At 44.9% G+C, this 23,822-nt stretch overlaps 2 protein-coding genes across 2 annotated transcripts; both read left to right on the top strand.

Annotated features, from left to right (window-relative positions):
• The first annotated feature begins 58 nt into the window (after positions 1–58).
• On the top strand, positions 59–3,933 carry LOC130128886 (ras-related GTP-binding protein C-like). The gene is made up of 7 exons (XM_056298655.1): positions 59–518; positions 703–906; positions 1,047–1,246; positions 2,627–2,741; positions 2,870–3,012; positions 3,114–3,262; positions 3,403–3,933. Exons 1-7 carry the CDS (start codon positions 342–344, stop codon positions 3,558–3,560), a joined length of 1,146 nt encoding a protein of 381 aa, XP_056154630.1. The 5' UTR covers positions 59–341; the 3' UTR covers positions 3,561–3,933.
• A 1,946-nt stretch (positions 3,934–5,879) lies between these two features.
• On the top strand, positions 5,880–22,623 carry LOC130128291 (four and a half LIM domains protein 3-like). The gene is made up of 6 exons (XM_056297928.1): positions 5,880–6,072; positions 15,931–16,111; positions 19,187–19,361; positions 20,556–20,725; positions 20,871–21,057; positions 21,649–22,623. Exons 2-6 carry the CDS (start codon positions 15,956–15,958, stop codon positions 21,798–21,800), a joined length of 840 nt encoding a protein of 279 aa, XP_056153903.1. The 5' UTR covers positions 5,880–6,072; positions 15,931–15,955; the 3' UTR covers positions 21,801–22,623.
• The last annotated feature ends 1,199 nt before the right edge of the window (positions 22,624–23,822 follow it).

The raw sequence follows: 23,822 nt of genomic DNA on the forward strand, positions 1-23,822 counted from the left end.
GTCCAGCGCGGCAGACCAATCACATCACAGGGACGGAGACTCAGTCAGGAGGGCGGAAGTGCACAACTTGTGACCAGCTTCTCATCTTGTTAGCAATCCTGTCACAAAACGGAATATTGGGAAAAAAGTCGGTAAAAATTCGACATTATGGCAGCCCGAATCCGTGTTAACTTGGGGCGTTTTACATGACGTGACATGCAGGGTAATGTTGCGAGCGAGTATTTGAACATATATCTATCGCAAACCCCAAGAGATCAGCTGTTTGTTTGTTATGCTAGCTAACATTGATAACTAAATACCACTCGAGATTTCAGGACTGCTGTCCGACAACAAATTACAAAATGTCTATTCAATACGGAGAGTCGGCGGGGAGTTATGGTGTTGTGGAGTCGTTTCCTAAAGACTTCGACTATGGGGTAGAGGAACCAGACATCGAGGAGAGTTCAGCATTGAGCGACACAAAACCAAGGATCCTCTTAATGGGCCTTAGACGGAGTGGCAAATCATCAATTCAAAAGGTACCTGCTTGTTACACAACAGTATACAATTTGCGTATACCCTGACTACAATAAACATCCATACAGTTCCCCTCATCTACTGATGGACCCCCCCCCCATCCCAAAATATTCTCTTAATAGAGTATTCTCTAACTTTTATAAGTTAGTCATAAACCTGTATACTTCTGTGACCTCCCCTGCCCAGGTTGTTTTCCACAAGATGTCACCCAACGAGACGCTGTTCTTGGAGAGCACCAACAAAATCTACAAAGATGACATCTCCAGTAGTTCTTTTGTCAATTTCCAAATCTGGGATTTCCCTGGACAGATAGACTTCTTTGACCCCACCTTTGACTACGAGATGATCTTCAGGGGTACAGGCGCCTTAATCTTTGTCATTGATGCTCAGGTAGGGTGACGCTGATATTAAAGAGACTATATTTGTAGACAGTCAAAGTGTTACATGAAAGATTTTTTGGATCATCAAATACACAGCTTTCCCAGACTCTAGGGCAAAATCATCATCTTGTCTTTCTTTTCCATGATTAGGACGATTATGTAGAGGCTCTTGGAAGGTTACATCTCACTGTATCAAGGGCCTACAGAGTCAATCCAGAAATCAACTTTGAGGTGTTTATCCATAAAGTAGATGGTTTGTCGGATGACCACAAGATAGAGACACAGCGAGACATCCACCAGAGGGCAAATGATGACCTGGCAGATGCCAGCCTAGAGAAGCTTCATCTCAGGTGTGTGACTGGTTTGCTGGTGCAGGTTAGGGACTCAGAATTCTTTACATAACTAGATTTTATACAAAAGTCTATGTTTAAACTTATTCTGTTAGACCTCCAGACTCTTAGGACAGAAAGAAGTTATTTCACCTCTTTATTATTATATATATTTATTATTTATTTATTCGTTTGGAGGGAACTTCTGTGTGTACTCTGCCAAAGTACCCACCTAAAAAACATAAGTCTCTAAGTTGTCAAATCTGTTTAGATGAATGGATAATATTCAGGATGTGTAGCTAATTTAATCCTTTCACTGATGTTTACTAAGATATGTAACTACTGTTTACTAAGATATGTAACTAATATGGTTGTTAAAAACATTGGGTTTTTTGGTAGGTATGGATTCCAAATTTTTAAAACAATATCAATCTCCAGTGCACCACACATTTTGACACCAGCCATTGACTGGCTGCTCATGCAAGTTTTCACTTTGCAAGATCTGGCTGGCTGGCCAGGCTATATCAGCCTTGCTATTCTGCAACTTGTATGCAAGAGAACCTAAGTTGTTCTCTCCTGAACCTAAGTTGTTGTTCTGTCAAAATGACTTTGAAAGAGAGCTCACAGTGTGTGCATGTGTGTGTGTGTGTGTGCGCACGCGCGCGCGCGCACACACACACACACACACACACACACACACACACACACACACACACACACACAGCAAGAAAAAGGAGATAAAGATACACAGATCTAGTTCTCTCTCTTTTTCTCAAATACACTGTGCTAGACTTTTGCCCTAGTAATAAATGCCACTGTTTCACTATTTAGCTTTCAACAGAATATGAATGTTGTTTGGTTGTATTGAAAGGAAATTGCTTTATAGTTCAATGAAAATACTTTTTTTCTGCCTTAATCAACAGAAATTGTTCAATAGAAATTGGTTTTATATTCTGCAGAAGTTTGTGGTGCTATTGTTTTTGCTAAATCAAATGTTACAATTTCTTTTGAAAATGTTGGTGGTTTGAAAATGTTTGTGCCAATATGTTGATATCATGACAACTTTAGTCACTAATGTCCATTCACTGGTAATTTCTCATTACATAGACAGTGTAAAGATTTTAGCTTATCCTGTTAACTGTCTTGCCCAGTCTTTAGCAAACATTTTCTGAAGTTATATCCTTGAAACAGTTACTAATAGCAAAAGTAATTTAAGATGTAACCTAATGCCTTATGTTACACATTGCCAGTGAAACAAATGTGGTAAGCATTACAAAAGTAAAATTATTTCATACAGTTCATCAGACGGTAATTCAATCTTAGCTTTTGGCCCAATATTTGGTTTTTGGTATTCTGTATGTTTCATTAAGTCTTAACTTTTGTGTCTCTTTTCCCCCTTAGCTTTTACTTGACAAGTATCTACGACCACTCCATATTTGAAGCCTTCAGTAAAGTCGTCCAGAAGCTTATTCCTCAGTTGCCAACTCTGGAGAACCTTTTGAACATTTTTATTTCTGTAGGTTGCATCATTTGTGTTATGCCATTCTTCACTTCATTAAAGTAAAAAAAAAAAAAAAAAAGACTCAAAATTTGTCTTTTTTAACTTTTTTTTTAAAAATCTTTATCTTTGTGATGTTTTTGTAGCATTCTGGAATTGAGAAGGCCTTCCTGTTTGATGTTGTCAGCAAGATTTACATCGCCACAGACAGCTCTCCCGTGGACATGCAGTCCTACGAGCTGTGCTGTGACATGATTGATGTTGTCATAGACGTCTCCTGTATTTACGGGTAGGAAGCAGCCCTGTGACTTGTTAAACATGTTGGCAGTGCTTCTCAAACAGGTTGTGCAGATAATCTAAAGGCTTCTCTGTTTTGTCTATTCACAACAGGCTAATGGAGGATGGCAGTGGCAGTGCCTATGACAAGGAGTCTTTGGCCATCATCAAGCTTAACAACACCACAGTCCTCTACTTGAAGGAGGTCACCAGGTTCCTCGCTCTTGTTTGTATCCTCAGAGAGGAGAGCTTTGAGAGGAAAGGTGTGAACTTCAGATGTTTTAAACAGTTGAAATTTAAGTCCGCATTACCTGACATCAGTCTAGTGATATTATACACAGCGTTTGTCCTGTGTCTTTTGGAATTAACAGTCAAAATAACCTCTTATGTGTTACTTCCGCAGGGTTGATAGAGTACAATTTTCACTGTTTCCGCAAAGCCATCCATGAGGTGTTTGAAGTTGGCTCTTCAACACAAAGGGTTGGCATGAAGCCTCCTGACTTGCCCAGCAGTAGTCTGGCCAGCCTGAAATATGCTTCACTTAATGGAAGTGCTGTGTAGAGGACTAAGATGGGCAACTGCGATTCCCGGCTTTAACCGGAGTGCTCCCGTATAAGGGCACAGAAAACAGCCACAAAAGAAACAAATATAATATCAAAAAGACTTGCTTCACATGCAACAATGCTGATTTGTGAGGTTCAGCATATCAGCTGGATCTACACGCGTTTTAGGAAGTGATATGCAGCAGTTTCTTCTGTCCCAGAGCGAAGGTGTTTATCAGACTGTGCATCTGCATTTGATGCTGACAACCAAAGCGCCACTGGGGTGGTACAAAAACAGACCTTAACCTTGTTCACAAACCTTTGGACCGAACCCTACAGGAATCTGGTTCTCTCCTCATTGTGTTTGGAGTGGGGAAGAATTTTTTTTTTGGGGTGGGGGGGTTTTCTGGAGCGAAGCAGTTGTGAAAATGTCCTTTTCACTAATAAAAATTTTGCTTTTTTTGTACAAGCTGCCAAAAGTATTTTGACCCATATCAGATGTCTCTGTTTGGCTCTAGCTGGGATTTGTTTCATTTCTGAATAACATCAGCCAAAAAAAATATAACTAGCTTGGTTTCTACTTTTTTGCACAGTTCTTGGTGTGAATAAATGTCACAAACGCTGTAAACGATGTTTGCCTTGTTGGCCAATTAATGTTCGGTAATCTCTTCACTGCATAAAAAATTACTTTTTTCAAAGACACTAGTGAGACAGTTTTAGTGTTTGCTGTAAAACTGAGCTGAGTGTTAGTGTACCGGCAACTTAAACTGGGACATGTGTTTTATATATTTCCTCATTTTGTTTTGAAATATGAAGTGCTGTGTTAAATTGTCATTATGGGAGGAAAAAAAAAATTCAAGCTTAGTGTTTGTTCCTTAGTGTAAACCAGCCACACTCTATTTTCTGTTGATAATGTTTCATGCCACTAGTGTCTGTCCACCGTCCGGCTCAGGATCCTCATAGACACGAACTGTGCCAGTTAGACCATTAGGGTCTTGGTTGATTTACAGTGTTTTGACTAGCAGGGACAAGAGTGTTGGATTTTAATGGAGTCTAGAGTTATTGCCTTTCACTTGTTCGATCCACTGCATCTTCTGGCAAGTTGGTTTCCATAGTTTGATGAACATTTGGACACACGTTTTCAGGTGAGATTAATTTTGTGCAAATTGACATTTTACTTTTCAGTGCAAGCTGATTAGGACCTGAACAATATCTCAGAGGGCATAAGGGTTTTATGTTAAGATGTATGTAGTTCCCTAAGATTAGGTTTCCTTGTTTGAAGCCTAGTCCTACGGAGAATCAGTTTTTGAAACACAAGGGAAATGTGCAGATCACCATCTATTTTGTCTGAAATAATGATCATTAAAGTTATTTTTTCATGCTATATATTTCCATTCTGTTGTGTGTATTGCCATGCACATAAATCCAGCCTATGAGCACATAACCTATAGTATTTCCTGTTGACCCACAGCGATTGTGAGTGCTCATGAGCAGCAGATGGCAGCATGTCCTTGTGTATAACAGACATGGCGGACATTTGGGGCCATGTGGTTGTGGCATGATTCAAATGCTGAGGGGCAGTCTCCACATAGTCAGATATGTGAATTGTAAGGCCAGACCCGTGAAGTCTGGACCCCGGCGGTGCAAATAGATCATGCACATATATACGTTCAAAAATGTCATGCATATGAGACTTGGCTCATTTCAGATTTGTACATATATTCTGATATGCCAAATTGACCGTGGCAGGGCGAAACCACAAGTGAAGCCTCTAAAATCAACCCCAGACCTCCAGATCACAACTCTGGAAAATAGGAGGTCAAGAAAAGGGAAAATGATATCTGGCTCTCCAGGATTTTTCAAGACCCTGCAGTTTTCCAATGACCACAGAAAATGTTATCCAGCTGAGAGAGCTTGCAAGGAATAGAATACCTTAACGCCGCTGAGGGCTAGTTTATGATATTTCATCTCCATTACCATTCACTATACAAACATTGGCAATTGTACCAAAAGTTGTCAGCCTTGTAAAATGTAAAACACATATGCTGTAAATATTATAAGTAGCCTAAATACATCAATGACCTGAGACAATTATGCTGTGATATAGAGCTAAGTAAACACCAGTGTGAATGTATCAGCTGCTGTGCCAACTTGAACTTCTCATCTGGGACAGATCAGGTTCATCTCATCTCATCTTATATCATATTTTATCTCCCTTATCTCCCAAGTAAGTCTTTTGACGGGGTGTAGTCTACATAGGCTTACAGTCATGGGGACCTCTGGTATCAGTTCCTGTATGAGGAGGTGGAGTGGGGGGGGGGAGAGGGAGGAGCGGGGTTTTGAAGGAGTCCCTTACTTCTCTACTCACCAGTCACAGATGCATTTCCCAAACCCGTAATTTCTTATTTTCTCTCTCTCCAGTTTGCAGGGAGTCCACGAAGGATTTACCCGTCACTTTAACAGCCGTAGTCCACAAGTTGACGGATCAAGAAATAGATCTACTACGCCCTGCGAAGTTTGTGCAAGGAAGGGTAAGGTTGTTTTTTTTTAATGTCCTATGTGCAGTCATACCAGTGTTATGGTTTCGAAATGTATGGATTATGATTGTGAAACTTCTCCGGTTTATGATTCAGCCCGCCGTTGTAGAAGGTCGATGCGCAGAAAGTCTCCACCTGTCCCACCCTCACCTGAAACGTCACCTTCGATCTGAACATCCCCTTCTTTCATTTATAGTAGCTTGTGTTTCGCGTTGATCCATTCAATCAAGCCGTTCTTCCAGTATTTGGAAGAAGAAAAACGAAGTACTTTATTGATCCCCGTGGGGAAATCGAGGATCAATTTCACGCATTTGACCCATCCTACATACACACGCACACGCATACTGCAGCGCGTGCATGGATGTATGTATAACCTATATACATCCATGCACCGAAGGTTACCACAGACGTGGGTCTGTACATCCATCCCAAGGCGATACTCTCAAACCCGAGCCCTCGTTAAAATGACAGGGCGCACCGAAGGATTTGTAGGGCTGATGGGTTGGGGGTTGGAGATCTGTATGTATAAAACTGATAAATCTGTGACATGGGGATTATTATTTTTTGAGTGATTTCCGCAAAGGAGAAACAAATGAACACTTCTTTGAACGATTCTGTCTCTTTATTGTTAAGTTTCAAGTCAATCTCAGTGCCTGAAAAGTGAGAAGGATGCGGGATCGGAAGTTATGTATAGCAGACCACAGGACTTTATCTCAGAGAGATATCCGTCTACAGAATCTAGGATGTGCGATAGATGTATGATGGGATTGTTCACCGGGGACGAAGAAAGTCAAATACCTTAACAATGTGTTTTTCATCCAGACTACATTTGGCGTGCCTCAGGCTATGCTCATGTCAGACGACAAAAAATGTTTTCCGGGAGTGACGTCATCGAGCTGCTCCGCGTGGATAAGACAGTGACGTCATGTCTTTTTACACGGACTTTTATGTCTTTGGAAAAGTCTGACAGTCTTCACAGCAGTCTTTCATAGCTCTTCTCCTTCTTCTTTTTTTCTTCTTCTTCTTCTTTCGGCTTGTTCCCTGTTTTGTCCAAAAATTAAGACATTTCTATACGTTGACTTGAAAGAGTTCCACATTGGACGAGGCTATTTCTTTTTCGTTCTTTTAGCTTTTTTTGCCCTACCCTTTGAGAAGACAAAGGGTGAAAAGAAATGCATTTGTTTGCTTTTTTCCGTCTCAGTTTTGAAACCGCATGATTTTTTTTGTTGTTGCCCTGTTTTGACCACATTCCTCTGTGAGTCCTGTTTGGTGATGGCTGAGCTTGTAGGTCTACAAATGCTGGAGACAGGCCACACCACAACCGCTGAAGGAAGATGTATTCATTACACGCTACCAACTGAAGTGACGATACATTGACTTCCATATGATTCATAACCACTCACATTTCCCTGTGTTTCCATTTCCCACCCCCCAACAGACACGTGCTAGCTAGCTAGTAGGCGGGTTCGGGTAAGCTCACTCGAAAATGTCGCGGGTTCGGACGGGCGGGGCAAAAAGTGACAAAGCAGCGCTCCGAGTCAGCAAGAAATAACTTACAGAAACATTGCGCGCTACTACAGGCTAGCTGTGCATTGCTAGCCCACCACCTCCTCTTCCCCGCTCTCTGTCAAACACGCGCGCGCGCACGCACGCAGCTTTATTAGTGTTGAGACGTCACCTACGAGTTTTTTTCCCCTAAGTGGTATCCGTAGCTTTTATTTACACAGCCAAACGCTTTTTTGGTCAGAAAAAAGGGGCTGATGCGTGTGTGTGTGTGTGTGTGTGTGTGTGTGTGTGTGTGTGTGTGTGTGTGTGTGTGTGTGTGTGTGTGTGTGTGTGTGTGTGCGTATGCGTATGTTCTTTAATGATAGGTTACTTGTTTTGCTGCTATTCAACAATAAAGAACACCGTTTGGAACAGTTTGTCCGTTTTTATTTAGCAGATACAATAGGCGATGCCTTGCAATCAGTGCATTATTGCTGGGCAAACAGCCCCAAAAACGAAATAGTGAAACACTGCTTATTTTGCTGTAGCTCGGGCTAAATTTGGGAGTTTGCGGGTCGGATGGCTCGGGTTGGGTTCGGGTGGTTTATTAACGCATATTTTTGCGGTCCAGGCGGGACCCGCGCATCATTACTAGCTAGGGTGTTGTTGAGACCTTTGGTCGTTTTTTTTTTTAAATCAATATCTTGAGCGCTGCACTACTGACCACAAATTATTGGATGACCTTTATAACCCCTCGTGTCTTCAAATCTACAAGACTGTGCTAAACATAGGGACTGTCGCCTCGTTTAACCTTGTGAGTTTGGCTGAGACTCTTCGTCTCAAAGCCAATCATCTCGTGTTATAGACTACCATGACTTGATTTTGCCCCCACTGAGCCTTCCTGAACAAATCTTGCAATTTTTTCGCACAAATCCATGATCCCCACACTGTCGAAGAAAGACAAAACATGCAGCATGAGCAGCAGGCCGTGAGGAGAGACCTCGACCTCAGGAAACAAGCGGCTGATCTCATTGACGCCCGGGGTCAAAGTTGGACACACCACCACCAGCTGGAGACTGATGGGGAAATATGTTTACTTGTGTATTTGTTTTGGGTAACAGTTGTTGGTCTTGCAAATTAGATCCACTTACTCAAGTCAAGTAGCTTTCAGCCTACAAGGGGTGGGGGTGGTCCAAGTGCAACAACTTTGCAGCCAGGAGCAAGTTAACGAGATTAGAAAGATAAACCTACTCCATCAGGACTGCTGTTTTAATTGATCTCATCTTACTTTTTTTTTTTTTAAAAGAGAAGGCGTGTAAAATTGGAGTGCCAGGACAAACCGTGATTTCTCAAATTTTGATCTTCGCTCTCTGGAACAGTTGTTTGTGTTTTTGGAGCGGCGGGGACATTTCCTTTGTGCTCACTGTGGACACTGGGGTCTTAAAATGGAAGTGACTTATTTACTGGTGGTCAGACTGCAGGCTGTACATTGTTTTCACTGGGTAAACAAACAGCCAGCTGGCCGTCTAAGTGAAAACCCAGCCATTCACTTGTTTTTTTACTGAATGCCCTTATATGTCCCTTGTCCCTCTTTACCGTTTCCTTCTTTTTTCCATCTTTACCGTTTCCTTCTTAAAGTGTGTCTATCACTAGCCATTGATCGTGTTGCACTTTTAAACGAATGTAGAGATAAAAAAAACCGATCTTTTGCAAATCCATTCATACTATGATTTACCAACACGGCCTCTTTTTTTTTATACATCCGGATAAACTGAAGGCCTACTGCGCCCTGCAAGACTACTGAGATGATCTTACAAAGATGTTGTTCAAGGGCGTCTGGGTGACGTAGCCATCTATTCCGTTGCCTACCAACACGAGGATCGCCGGTTCGAATCCCTGTGTTACCTCTGGCTTGGTCAGATGTCCCTACAGACACAATTGGCTGTGTCTGCGGGTGGGAAGCCGGATGTGGGTATGTGTCCTGGTCGCTGCACTAGCGCCTCCTCTGGTCGGTCGGGGCGCCTGTTCAGGGTGGAGGGGCAACTGGGGGGAATAGTGTGATTCTCCCACGTGCTATGTCCCCATGGTGAAACTCCTCATTGCCAGGTGAAAAGAAGCGGCTGGCGACTCCACCTGTATCGGAGTAAGCTCGTGGGAGTCCGCAGCCCTCCCTGGATCGGCAGAGGGGGTGGAGCAGCGACCAGGACAGCTCAGAAGAGTGGGGTAATTGGCCGAGTACAATTGGGGAGACAGGGGGGGGGATGTTGTTCAAGAAGTAAAAAGGTTGTTCTTGATGTCCAAATTGATATTAATGAGAGTTAATATTCTCTCCGAGAGCATCTTTGGCATAGAAACAAAGCATCAGAGATGATGGGATGTCCAATGGAGGACATCAGACAAACAACGCTTGTTTATTTTTTAATTGTGTGCATGTGGTACAAATTGCCCCAGCAGTGATCCTGCAGGATGGCCCTCCATATTGGACGTCTTTGTATCGGGATGAAAGGGAACACAAGGGACTAGCTTTATTTTTATTTCTGCAACAGTTTACAGCCCCATCCAAGAGCCATTCTTCTGTGTGCTGCAAGGAGTTTGATGGTGATGACGAAATCCACCTTGAAATGTGGGCCTTTCAATAGACACATTCACTTCTCCGAGGCGAGGTCGTAAAATGACAAAAGTCGCACAATATGAGTTCTGTTCCGAGCAGATGAGGTCATTAAATAAGTAATCCGTTTCATGGAAAAAAAACATGAACGGAGGGTGGTTATTAAGTAGCCGTTTCACACTTTTCCTGTTTTGGAGTCACTGCCCACGTGGCCTCTGTTTTCTGTCGGTGGCTGTCACAGCACTGGCTTGTGAATTCAGGCAGTCGTGCATCAGAAAAGGATGTGACGCCTGTCAAAAAGACGCACGACTCGAATTCAGATGCTAGGAGAATCGGAGGAATGTAGTAATATCATACTAAAAAACACCGCGGCTGTTGTGAGACTCATGCATTGATAATTTTGTTGCTCTGACAGATTTAACACTTTGCCACTTAACTATTCCTCTGGACGCAGACGCTCCTTCGTGATGCGTGACAGAGCTTTTCATTACCACGTATTCTGGTTTTGTAAACGTTAGACACACTCTAAATTCCTCCACTGGGGACATAAACACTAACAACTAGCAGAGCGCTCCTAGCTTGTACTGTTTCTGGCTCCAGCCTTCAGGAGCTGTCAGGTTTGTTGACGAGAGAACAACATCACCGAGCCATGAAGGGACAAGAGGCAGGAGCAGGCTGGAGGATCATGGGAGAGTCCTGTTATTTGGCTCACGGCACAAAGCCCCCACAGCCAAGTGACTCCATTTAATCTTTCACTGGGATATATCAGTATATCAGTGAAGAATGCAGCATGTCCACTCAGTTGCATGAAACGTCTAACTTGCACTATGCTACCAGAGAGAAAATACTTACACAGGATTGATGTCTGTTTGGGTTTACGTCTCACAGAGGACACAGTCGGGATAGGATGTATGAGTGGGTGTGGCCACAAGCTAAAGTTCAAAACCTTGTTGTTAGCATTCTTGGCAGTTCAAGGAACTGCAGCAACTTACCTGCAAACCCATATTTACATATACACGCCTGCTTGACCTCTGTTTGACAACGATCTGTCCCCTCCACCAAAGGTACAACCTCTGGGTCCAGGCCTTTCTCTCACGTGGCCCCAGAATGGTTATACAAACTCCATCGGAACTACTGATTTGATTACTTCATTCAAGAAAGGCCTAAAATTCATACCATCTGTTACTATTATTCCCTTACTTAAATACCATTATTATTGGTGTCAACCATTGAGCCTGTTTCTGTTTGCTCTTGCCATTTGTACGGGGTCATGGCATAATGTACCTGTTTTACTGTGCTGTGGCAGTACTTCTTGATGATCTAAGGCACTTGTCTTGACGAGGACTCTTGACTACGATATGATTACTAAGTAACAAACATACTACTATTACTACAACTTCATACAGTACTGTTAAGATTGCTGCGTAGCAAATATACTTAGTACTACTACAGTACTATACTACTACTATTACAGTACTGCTATGATATGTTTACTATGTAGCAAAGATACGCACTACTGCTACTTCATACAGTACTACTATAATATGATTACTATGTAGCAAATATACGTACTCTACTACTTCATACAATACTGCAACGATATGGTTACTATGTAGCAAATATACACACTACTGCTACTTCATACTGCTACAATATATTTACTATGTAGCAAATACACGTACTACTACCACTACTTCATACAGTACTGCTATGATATGATTACTATGTAGCAAATATACTTACAGCCACCTCAAACAGTACTGCTACGATATGGCTACTATACAGCACTATACGATGCCACTTGTTATCATATTGGATAAGCTCATAAAGCATTGCCTCCGCAGTCAATAGATGTAGGCTAGTGCTATTGTAATTTGGCACACATCCTAAAACATTTTCATACAAAATGTTTTTTTCACTAGGGACAACAGCTGGAGACCGCAGAATGTATTTGCATATGTTGCACCTCAGGAAAAGAAACAAAAAGTGCGGATTGAGAGGACTATGTGCGGAAGGAAAGCCATTGTTGTATCACAGCACTCACTGTGTGGCTGGACTGGAATAGAAACTTTAACCTCTGCAGACATATGGGGTGGAAGTCAGGTCAGTGTCCCCACCCAGACAGTAAGCTGACACAAAGCAGATGTAGGATGTGATGCTGCGATGTTTTGTCTCTGGTTGGGGTTTGTTCATGTTTTCCATACTTTACCTTATTAGCGTGGATGCCTGTAAGCCTCCTAAAATAGAGGTGACCCCGTTTTCAGTTTTCAGCAGGGAGGGATATGGCGGGAGCCATCTCTGTGGATACGAACCTGTCACAGACGAGAGGATTTCTCCTCCTGGAGCGCTGTGGGTAAAAAACATGGGTTTGACTGAGGTATGCTCTCAATGTGTTTGCCGGAATTCGCAGCATCATTGGGTATTCAAAATAGCAAATCCGATAGCCGTCAAACCAGGAATGTAAACCCAACTCTCAAGCTGGCTCCTTAATGGACCAGATGAGAACACTTGGAGTTTCCAGAACATTAAACGTAATACCTGTGAAAACAACCTTTGTGGAATGTGAATACCTTTCAAGACCAATGTATAATTCACACACATGTATGCGAGTGCGCGCACACACACACACACACACACCACACACACACACAGCACACACACACACACACACACACACACACACACACACTGTTTTATATCAAACCACAAGGCACTTTGGGGGTTTGTTTCGTTTTTCTCCGCAACCAAATGGCCTTTGTTCGTTGCAGTGGTCCCTGGGTTCAATCACCATTTGGCATGAAGTATGTGACATCATCTTCTACTTGTCCTTCATGCCCCCATGAGATTTCACTCCCCATCAAAACTGCACAGTTCTCAGCTCCACTTGCTCACACCCAGCTGCCTCTCTCCCTCTCTCTCTCCCTTGCTTTTTTTTCTGTGACATTTGAAGCATGTCAAGACTACTCACTGCCCAAATTGTGGGGGGGGGGGGGAATCTAAACAAAATGTTTTCCAAGAGAAACATTTACATGGCCGCCTTTTGAACGTAGTGGTCCTTACATCGTTTTCTCAGGCACGTAGGAGTAAAAGAGCAGAGACTTCTGTGTTCGCACCATACCAGTCTGATCACCGTGTTATCTGTCCATAGACTTCCCCGTACGCTGTAAAGGTCCTTACTGAGCCCGGCCTGCTCTGCCAGAATTGTCCCAATGCCGTGTTTTTTAATTTGGCCAGCCACACTTAATTTCCTTGCTCATTTCCCTTTACTGCCGCTGTTCTTGTATTTGACCTGGGGTCAGCTAAGCTACCAGCTCCCCCCCTTGTGTTTAGAAATAGCCTCAGGATGACGTTATTTGCTCAGTGTGACCGAGCATATCAGCCCATATCTCCACCGCATTTCCCTCCGCCCCAAGAGATTTCAGTCCCATCATCTGCCAAGGAGGTCAATGAAGTTTCCCAGGGTATACCTAGGTCTGAGAGAGAGAGAGAGAGAGAGAGAGAGAGAGAGAGGAGAGAGAGAGGAGAGAGAGAGAGAGAGAGAGAGAGAGAGAGAGAGAGAGAGAGGAGAGAGAGAGAGAGACGAGAGAGAGAGAGAGGATGAGAGAGAGAGAGAGAGAGAGAGTGAAACCAAAGATTTAAGGGGAGTTTCGCTGAATAATCCAAGGATGTTTTACCGTTGGAAATCCAAGCGACTTGAGTGTTGAAGCTGCGAGGTGTTGAAGAGATCAAATCTGAAAGACATTGAAAAGATACTTAGAGCGACCAGCGGGATTTCACATTATCGAAACAAGATGTAGAGCATGCACACCAAAAGAAAAGAAAAACCCTCTTCCGGTGCCAAGTCAAAGAAATCAAGATGTATCAGAGAAATAGGACTTGGATGATAAACCAAATGCTAAACCAAAGCAGCTTTATTCCAGCATGGTTAACATTTCAACAACTGGTCAACCAGCAGCACAGTGGCGCAGCGGTTAGCACTGTTGCCTCACAGCAAGAGGGTCCTGGGTTCGAACCCCAGGCCGTCCCGGATCCTTTCTGTGTGGAGTTTGCATGTTCTCCCCGTGTCTGCGTAGCTTCCCTGTGGGTGCTCTGGTTTCCTCCCACCATCAAAAAGACATGCATGTTAGGGTTAATACTCCTGTCTGTGCCCCTGAGCAAGGCAATGGAAAGAAGATCTGGAGTTGGTCCCTGGGTGCTGCTCCTATACAATAGGATGGGAATAAATGCAGAGGATGTATTTCTCCCATGGAGATGAATAAAAAACATCTTTTCTTATCTGATGGTTCTGATGAGGACTGTCTAGTTAAAATTCAGTTTCAACGGCGTCCGGGTAGTGTAGCAGTCTATTCCGTTGCCTACCAATCTGGGGATTGCCGGTTCGAATCCCCGTGTTACCTCCGGCTTGGTCAGGCGTCCCTACAGACACAATTGGCCGTGTCTCCGGGTGGGAAGCCGGATGAGGGTATGTGTCCTGGTCGTTGCACTAGCACCTCCTCTGGTCGGTCGAGGCACCTGTTCGAGGGGGAGGGGAGGGGGAACTGGGGGGAATAGCGTGACCCTCCCACGCGTTACGCCCCCCTGGCGAAACTCCTCACTGTCAGGTGAAAAGAAGCGGCTGGCGACCCCGCATGTATCGGAGGAGGCATGTGGTAGTCTGGAGCCCTCCCCGGGACCGGCAGATGGGGGGATGGAGCAGTGACGGGGACGGCTCAGAAGACTTGGGCGGCTGGGGCCAAATACAATTGGGGAATTCGGTCTCAACAAGTCCAAGAGGACACAACTACACAGAAAACATCGCAACCAATAGCATGGCCGGAGGTGTTGTGACTCAGCAGATTGTGAAAGCAACATGAAATAACAGCAACCACATGGTGAACAAAAGAGAGGGAAACGGAGCCGTTTGCCAAAAGAATACACATTCCCCGGTGCAATGTGCGCATGAAGAAAATCACATGGAAGTGTGAAATTAGAGCGCATGTGTCGGGTACAAAGAGCGGATGGACCTGTTATGTCCGACTTACTGGCTAGACTAAAAAGAGCCAAACGCAGACCAACGTCCGACCCTCTCCCTCGCCGTTGCCCCTTTGACATAGAGAGGGCTCGGGCCAGTACAGCTACCGGCAATTAATACTGTTTAATGCCTTCTTTTCCAATGCCAGGCTGCCACGGGGGGGGGGGGGGGGTTCCTAAAACAACGCGGGGAGGAAACAAAAGACATGAGCTTTCACTGGCCGGCGAGGGATGGCGGGGACGAGAGAAGAGCTCCGCCATTACTGTACTGATTCGCTCCGAACTGGCCGGGGACCCGTCTTGTGCAAAACCTTCACTCAAGCCCTTTCCTCCTCTGTCGGTGGTGGAGACAGTCTCGTCTGCAATGTGGACCCTCCCCCCCCCCCTTAAAACAATTTCAAACCACGCTGTTTGACTGTGACTGTCTGTCAGCTGACTGTCTTCAGTTACAGGCTGTGGCGGTCTCCATTACTCACCGCAACCAAGCAGGTTTCTCAATGACAGGGAAAGAAACATGACAATAGTTTGAGTGACAGTTTAATCTCATTAAAAAGTAATCTGTCTGTCTTTGGCCTCACCCTGTCTCGCTCTCTCTCTCTCTCTCTCTCTCTCTCTCTCTCTCTCTCTCCTCTCTCTCTCTCTCTCTCTCTCTCTCTCTCTCTCTCTCCTCCCTCTCTCTCAGCTCGCCTGCCCATCCTGTCGCTCCTGGCTGGCGCGTGCTAACATTAGCCGACATTTCTGTGTTTTAGGAGGGGGAAACCTGGGTGAGAGAACATGAGCGACCGTTTTGACTGTAAAAACTGCAACGAGTCCCTGTACGGGCGCAAATACATCCAAGTGGAGGACCAACCTCACTGCATCCCCTGCTACGACCGCTTGTACGCCAACACCTGCCAAGAATGCAAGGAACTCATCGCACACAATGCAAGGGTAAGTGTACGCCGCCTCGAAAGTTGGAGTGTGTGTGTGTGTGTGTGTGTGTGTGTGTGTGTGTGTGTGTGTGTGTGTGTGTGTGTGTGTGTGTGTGTTTGCTCCATCCAAGTCCAGGGTGATCACACTCATTGATTCATATGCATGTGTGTGTGTGTATGTGTGTGTGTTTTTGACTACTTTTGACCAGTTCGTTCAGTTATACTCATGGCTACAGCACAGCTGGACTTCTTGGAAATCGCCCCCTCCCCCTGCTCTTTCTAATGAATACCAAAATGCTCGTGATCCCGTTAAGCTGCCCCTGGCCCTTTTTGGTTACGTGTTAAATAAAAACACCACGCAGGAGGAAGCAACCGCAGACGCCACAGAGACATCAGTGGCCTGTGAATTATGGACTCCCTTTGAGGGACCGGCAGTAAATTAAGCTCCTGTTTGCTTTGGCCCTCCCACCTCCACACTACATAACAGCACTCATCCTTCTCCGTCCCTCTCCCCCGCTCGTTTCTGTTTCTGCGAAAACCCTTGCCGCAAAAAAAAAGTATTTTTTTTCTTCTTTCCACCCACAATTCAATTGGTCCATTTATCCTTGAGTGTGTGTGAACTGCAGCTGAACTGGAACACGAGCAGCTGAATAAAATTTTAAAAAAATCACGCAGGGAGTTATTCTGATATCAAAAGAAAATAATCATGAGCGAAAAATGGGAAAACACACTTGTGCTCAGCCCATTCATGCCATTTGCTCCAGGGTGCAGAAAGAAAGAAGGGTGTATGAAGGGGGTGGGGGTGAGGGTGGGGGGGGTCTTATACTGCAGCACCTGTGTTGCCGTCAGCCTCTTTTCTATTTAAATCCTGGCCTCTATTTCTCTGCTATGTAAGCAGCAACAACGAATGAGATCAAGCAAGACGGATAAATGCAGATAGAAATACAGATAGCACATTTGCCCACATTTTCTATTTTCAAAATTTGTCAGATATCCTTCACTGAGATCACTGGATAGATTGCCGAGGGCCGTGAGTGTTAGCCAAGTTTTTCTCTGGGACGGGCCGTCAAACAATAGATAAAACAACTGCAGCTGGCCAGGTGTGTGTGTGTGTGTGTGTGTGTGTGTGTGTGTGTGTGCGCGCGCGCGCGTGTGTGTGTTTGGAGGGGTGGCTGACTTGTTTACTTCTTTTCAATCACTATCATTCAGCAACCTACTAATATTTACTAGTCATATTATGCTTCAAGAAACACAAAATATTCCACTTAGCACCTTTAGGTGTCAATAAGCAAGATACCGAATCCCTACCAGCTCCAGATAAGCTGTGTGGTTGCAGACAACTCTGCTCTGACCTCTCTGTGGAGTCCGGCAACCGAGACGCACATGTCTCCTCAGTAACTCATGATTCACATTTACATTTACGCATTTGGCAGACGCTTTTATCCAAAGCAATTTGCAAGAAAAGATCGTCAGCAATTAACTGATCAAATTCAAACGTGACCAACAGGCATCGTAGAGCGCTATATGGTGATCGAGGTGGAGAATAGGGAGTCAAAGTACAAAATAGATTAATATCACCACAAAACAGTAAAACAGGCAAATTATGACATCGGCATGAAATGGCACGTGCAAGTAGAAAAGGGTTCAGTTGTAGATGCCAAATGGTGTTTAAGTAAGTAAGGGTGCAATACAGCTGGCGTCAATTCATAGTCACTGCAAAGTGCCACCAGAGACCAGATTAAAGAATAAAGTTGGAGTAGGTAGTTTATTTCATGGTGTCACTGGGCAAAAAAATCCGTGATAACCTTTCAGCATACTATTATTCAAGTGGTCTGAGAGAAAACTAGACCTCTGCACCACCTCTTGGCTCAAGAAGCACCTGGCTGCAGCCTGCAGAATGGGGCGGGGTTCAATGTTGAATTAATCCCACCCACCAACCCACTCATCCCGAACCCTAACCCATACCCTGTATAACCCCCCTGCCCAATTCCCAAATCCAACACAATAAATTGACGTTTAACCCCGCCCAAATTCAAAACACTAACCCTAAAAATCAACAAGACTAACTCGAAATTGTAGCTTAACACGAACAATATTAGTGTAACTAAGACTTGCTGAAAAAATAATTTTTATATGGCCATATTATCAACTACGATACAAGTTTCACGAGCCTCGCTTTGACATTTCCTGGTTGTGCACGAGTGTGAGGGGACGAGAAGCGATGCGGAGATTATTTGGTGGGAGGGGTTTAGCGGAGTGCAAGGCAGCGGAAGGATTTCCGTTGGAACGTTCAATGTTGGGCGGCACGGTGGCGCAGTGGTTAGAGCGGTCGCCTCACAGCAAAAAGGTTCTGGGTTCGAACCCTGGGGTAGTCCAACCTTGGGGGGGTCGTCCTGGGTCGTCCTCTGTGTGGACTTTGTATGTTCTCCCCGTGTCTGCGTGGGTTTCCTCCGGGTGCTCCGGTTTCTTCCCGCAGTCCAAAGACACGTAGGTCAGGTGAATCGGCTGTGGGCCCTGTGTGATGGCCTGGCGGCCTGTCCAGGGTGTCTCCCCGCCTGCCGCCCAGTGACTGCTGGGATAGGCTCCAGCATCCCCGCGACCCTGAAAGCAGCGGTTCGGATAATGGACGGCTGGATAATGGACATTCAGTGTTACCTACTGCAGCTTTAAGGCTGGTGTTCTAGTGCTATGTGCTACCTAGCGAGATGTGCTACTTAGTGGTTCTCCGTATGGTTAGGAGAGGTTAGGGTTAGACTGCTCTCGGTTTGCGCTACGGTAGCATTTATTGTCAGAACACTGGCCTTTTAGGCCTTTCTTGAATGAAGTAAGCGAGTCTGTAGCTCTGATGGAGACCGGAGTTGGTTCCACTGTTTTGGGACCAGGCGACCAGTTTTAAACAAGTATCACAGTATTTGAATAAATGATAAGTACATCAATGTGTTAGAAGATAAGGACGGGTCATTTGAATCCATACTACATTTTAGTTTCTCTGTTCCTAGTGCTCTTACTGTGTGTCCTCAACACCCTGACCCCACCTCCCACCACCACCCATCTCCTCTCCATTAACAACTCCTGTCTGTCCCCCTCCCACCAGGAGCTGTTCTTTGAGGACAGACACTACCACGAGCACTGTTTCCGCTGCTTCCGCTGCGACCGCTCCCTGGCAGACGAGCCCTTCACCAGCCAAGAAGACGCGCTGCTGTGCAACGACTGCTACTGCAATGAGTTTTCCTCCAAGTGCGTGGCCTGTGACAAGACCGTCATGCCAGGTACAGGCCCCCCATTGCTCACTGCTGTCGTGTCCTTTTGCTATGACCCAAATCACTTTGTATCCACCCATCCAGCCATCCATCCACCCATTAGCCAAACCGCTTATCCTGCTCTCAGGGTCGCAGGCACTTCACAGCCAAGTTTTTGTTTAAAAAAAAAAACTCACTTGGGACGGGAAATTGTGAGTAATAGCCCCGACAGCCAGCATCAGTCATGCATGGAGCTCTCACACCCAGCTGATGGATGGATCAAAAGGGTTAATGGGTTTTTTTTTGTTTCGTTATCAAGGGTGTGACAGCCTAGATGTGATGCCTCAGATTATCTGCTTGTTCCACTGAGAATGCCTCCTGGCAGAGCCCCGGGTGCTCTGTGACGGCACGGCGTTGTTGCACCATCGGTGTCAGATAACTGATACTTACCCGGGTTTGTGGGCAGGATGGGGTGCTATAACTCACCAGTTCTTTTCAGAGCCGAGCAGTTCTTTTCTTGAGTTTCTGCTCTGCGATGGAATGTGGTTTAAAGCTGTAGTGCTCTCTCTTTCCCCCCCTCTCTCTTTCTCTAAAGTGCAGCCAGTTGCAAGTTTCAAGCACCATCCTCCCTGGGGCTGCCTTTCAAGTCCCAGGGCTCGTAAAACAAGGGCAGTGATTAAGAGATCTGACGTCCGTTTTCACGGGCATGACTGGCTCCCAACTTTTATTAACCTCTGCAATGGAGCATGGATTTGGAGAGGCATGAAGTAAACTGTGCAGTCTAACATTCTGGGGATGAGAATAACAACCACTTACAAAACGGTGAAATCTGCCGTATGTGAGATGTGTTATGACTTTTTGCAATCGCGTATGCCTCTGCATACGTGGGTTTTGTTATGGCATGTTTCATCCAAGCAGCTCTGTACAAGAAAAACTCATACGACTGCAAGGTGTGTAAAGGCGGTGTGAAAACAGGTTTTGCCTTTGCTCAGAAACACCCATTTTGGATGTGTCAGCAAGACCTGATCGCATTTGTGAATGGCATAATGGAAGTATGTCCCATCGCTTAATAATATATTGTCAGTCAAAAGACAGAAATGACAGAAAAAAAACCCTCTTATGTCAGGGAAGTCATAATTTACATCAACAAGATTGTTTTGATCTTAATCTGAGTGCCCCAACACCCCGGCCCACCCTCTCTATCTCTCTCCATCATCCCGACAGGCTCAAAGAAGCTGGAGTATGGGGGATCCACATGGCATGAGGACTGTTTTTTGTGTCATGGCTGTGACAAGCCCATTGGCGCTGAAGCCTTCATCCCAGACAAAGATAACTACTACTGTGTGCCTTGCTATGAGGGGAGATTTGCCCCGCGATGCAACCGCTGCAAAAAGGTGACCCATGCTGTACCTCATAGACCATCTTCCTGATGTTGTGCATGGTGGTAGATGTTGACCTTATGTACTGTACTTTTCGTTATGATAAGTAAGTTGCTTAGTTAGGTCAGCTCAGTGGTAACAGTTAGTCTGTGTTCGACAGGCACTGGCCAAAGGTGGTGTGACCTACAAGGATGATGTTTGGCACAAAGAGTGTTTTCTTTGCACGGGCTGCAAGACCCCGCTGGCAGGCCAACCCTTCACCTCGCAGGGTGACAGCCCTTACTGCGTCAAGTGCTTCAGCAACCTCTACGCCCAGAAGTGTGCAGGCTGCAAGACAGCCATCACAGGTCAGTGGACAGAATGGTTTGTTTCCATGCTCTGGAGCGCTGGAAAAAAAGGTGTGGGTTTATTTCCACAGGGTTCTTTTTTTCCTTTCCTTTTTTTTTATAACATAGCAGGTCATTCCGCTTCAGTCCGTTCTCACTGAGCTATTCCCACTTACGTAAGTAAGAATGTATTTAAGGAAGAGTAAAGATGCAAAACAAGGCTGTGCAAGACAAGACAATGACAACAGGGTTGATTTCAAAAACAACATTACCAACATCATTGCAATTTTTACTAGCCGAGGCAAAGAGGCCCTGCAAGGACCCAAATGGGGTGGTGTTGCCCACAGCTATGACTAGAATGCCAGTTCTTCGTGTACACACACAGAATTGGCAATGCTTCCCCAATTTTACTGCCAACGCACAACAACAGTACTATCTTTACTATCTTGGCTGCATCCATTGTTGTTACTTCACTGTAATAAAGTTACATTCAGGAGGTGGGTTGAGCAATTTTGGCACTGTTGGTGTTTATCCAGATATATAGATCCCTTTCTTTATAGAGCAACACATATCTCAATCACTCATTAACCTGTCGGATTTGCATTTTTTCAGGGTTTGGAGACGGAAAGTATGTGTCTTTCCAGGATCGTCAGTGGCACCAACCATGCTTCAAATGCTCACATTGCTCTGTATCACTGGTGGGCGCCGGCTTCTTCCCCGACAGGGACAGGATTCTGTGTGCAGATTGCAACAATGATGAATAAGTGACCACCACATTCATCTGTAAAATCTTGATCTGACAGATCCAGTGCTTGACACTGCTTTATTGTCTTTCCCTGTGTATGGCATGTTTATTTTCTGGTTTTGCTGACACTAGCAAAAAGCTTCTCAACCTCAGCCTTGCACAAGAACACAGCATTCTGCGCATTCACCCTCAGTATCCAAAAGCGAACCTTTTATTTCAGTGTATTGCATAAACTCTTCGTCTCTGGTCAGCCTAGAGCACATTGAAATGTATGTATAAATTTTGCATATAGGAAATGATAATGTTTGGCAGCTTGTGCCTTCATTTTGTACATATGTTTTGCATTTCAAAGAATCAATAAACTATGCAAATTTCATTCTAGCTTTACATGTTCAAATATTATGACCTATGCTAATCATATTTTTGCATTTTATTGTTAACCTTCAGAGAACATATCCCTAAAACTAGTTTCACCTTTTTTTGTTTGTTTGTTTCTTGCCTCTCAGAAATGTACCCACCTTCCAGGTCTAACTTTTAACTGCAACGTTGTTGCAAACTGTTGCTGGATGTCAATTCTCATGCTGGATAGAAACTTGATAAAAGTTTAAAAATTGTTCCTGCAGGAGCTGCCGCTGGACACAAATAGCGAGATACATTTCATTTGAGAGATGCAAGTTTTGTATTAGAATATTAATTTCTTCTCAGCAATGTCTGACAAATAACAGAGCGAGATGGTTGTTACGGTGGTAATGTAGACTTTATGCACGGCGGGGGCCTGCCCCCGTACTATTCAGTGTTGTAAACCTAGACATTATTCTTTGCAATAAAAATACTTCATCAAAGGTGAATGAATGAATGATGGTCATTGATTTTTCCTTTTCAGAAATGCATGACACGGGCGCCCGGGTAGAGTGGTCTATTCCGTTGCCTTCCAACACGGGGCTCGCCGGTTCGAATCCCCGTGGTACCTCCGGCTTGGTCGGGCGTCCCTACAGACACAATTGGCCGTGTCTACGGGTGGGAAGCCAGATGTGGGTATGTGTCCTGGTCACTGCACTAGCGCTTCCTCTGGTTGGTCGGGGCGCCTGTTCGGGGGAACTACGGGGAACAGCGTGATATTCCCATGTGCTACGCCCCCCTGGTGAAACTCCTCACTGTCAGGTGAAAAGAAGCAGCTGGCGACTCCACATGTATCGGAGGAGGAATGTGGTAGTCTGCAGCCCTCCCCAGATTGGCAGAGGGGATAGAGCAGAGACCGGGATGGCTCGGAAGAGTGGGGTAATTGGCCGGATACAATTGGGGAGAAAAAGGGAGAAAAAAATCCAAAAAAAGAAAAGAAACGCATGACACATTCCATAAGGAAGTTGCCTTCACTATGAAACTCGCTAACCATTGAGACCTTGGTAGGTTGACCTCTCTGCAGATGGAGAACCCAAAATGTGCAGAGGGTTGTGGGGGGAAGCACTGTGCATATTTCCCCATGCAAAACTGCTTTGAAGATCATTTCTTTTGTATTGTTTTGGCCTTTCCATACGTAGCATGGCAAACTGTTGTGATGCATTACAGAGCAGTGAGCTGAAGGTAAATCTAGAGAAATTACATTTTCAATCTACCGCTTTGGGAGACAAAACAAAAACGCCTTAACAAATAAATCTCTCTCCTCTCTTCCATCCATCCATTATCCGAGCCGCTTATCCAACCTGGGTCGCGGGATGCTGGACCCTATCCCAGCAGTCATTGGGCAGCATGCGGAGAGCCACCCTGGACAGGCCGCCAGGCAAGGCCGTGGGAAGTAGGGGTGCTGAGGGTGCTGCAGCACCCCCTGATGGAGGGTAGGGGATCTGCACGTCCACGACAATAAATAAAAATATAATAAATAGGGAAAAAAATCGTTAAATTTTATGTTCATATACTGAGGCTATTTTAATTATAGTATGTGGTTTATAGACGATCTTAGGTTACACATTTTCAGTCCGATTGGAAATTACGTCAGGCGCAGACAGACAAGTAACAGGAAATAGCGCTATGGCGGCACAAAAGC

This window comes from Lampris incognitus, chromosome 18, assembly GCF_029633865.1.
Source record: "Lampris incognitus isolate fLamInc1 chromosome 18, fLamInc1.hap2, whole genome shotgun sequence".
Lineage (NCBI taxonomy): Eukaryota > Metazoa > Chordata > Actinopteri > Lampriformes > Lampridae > Lampris > Lampris incognitus.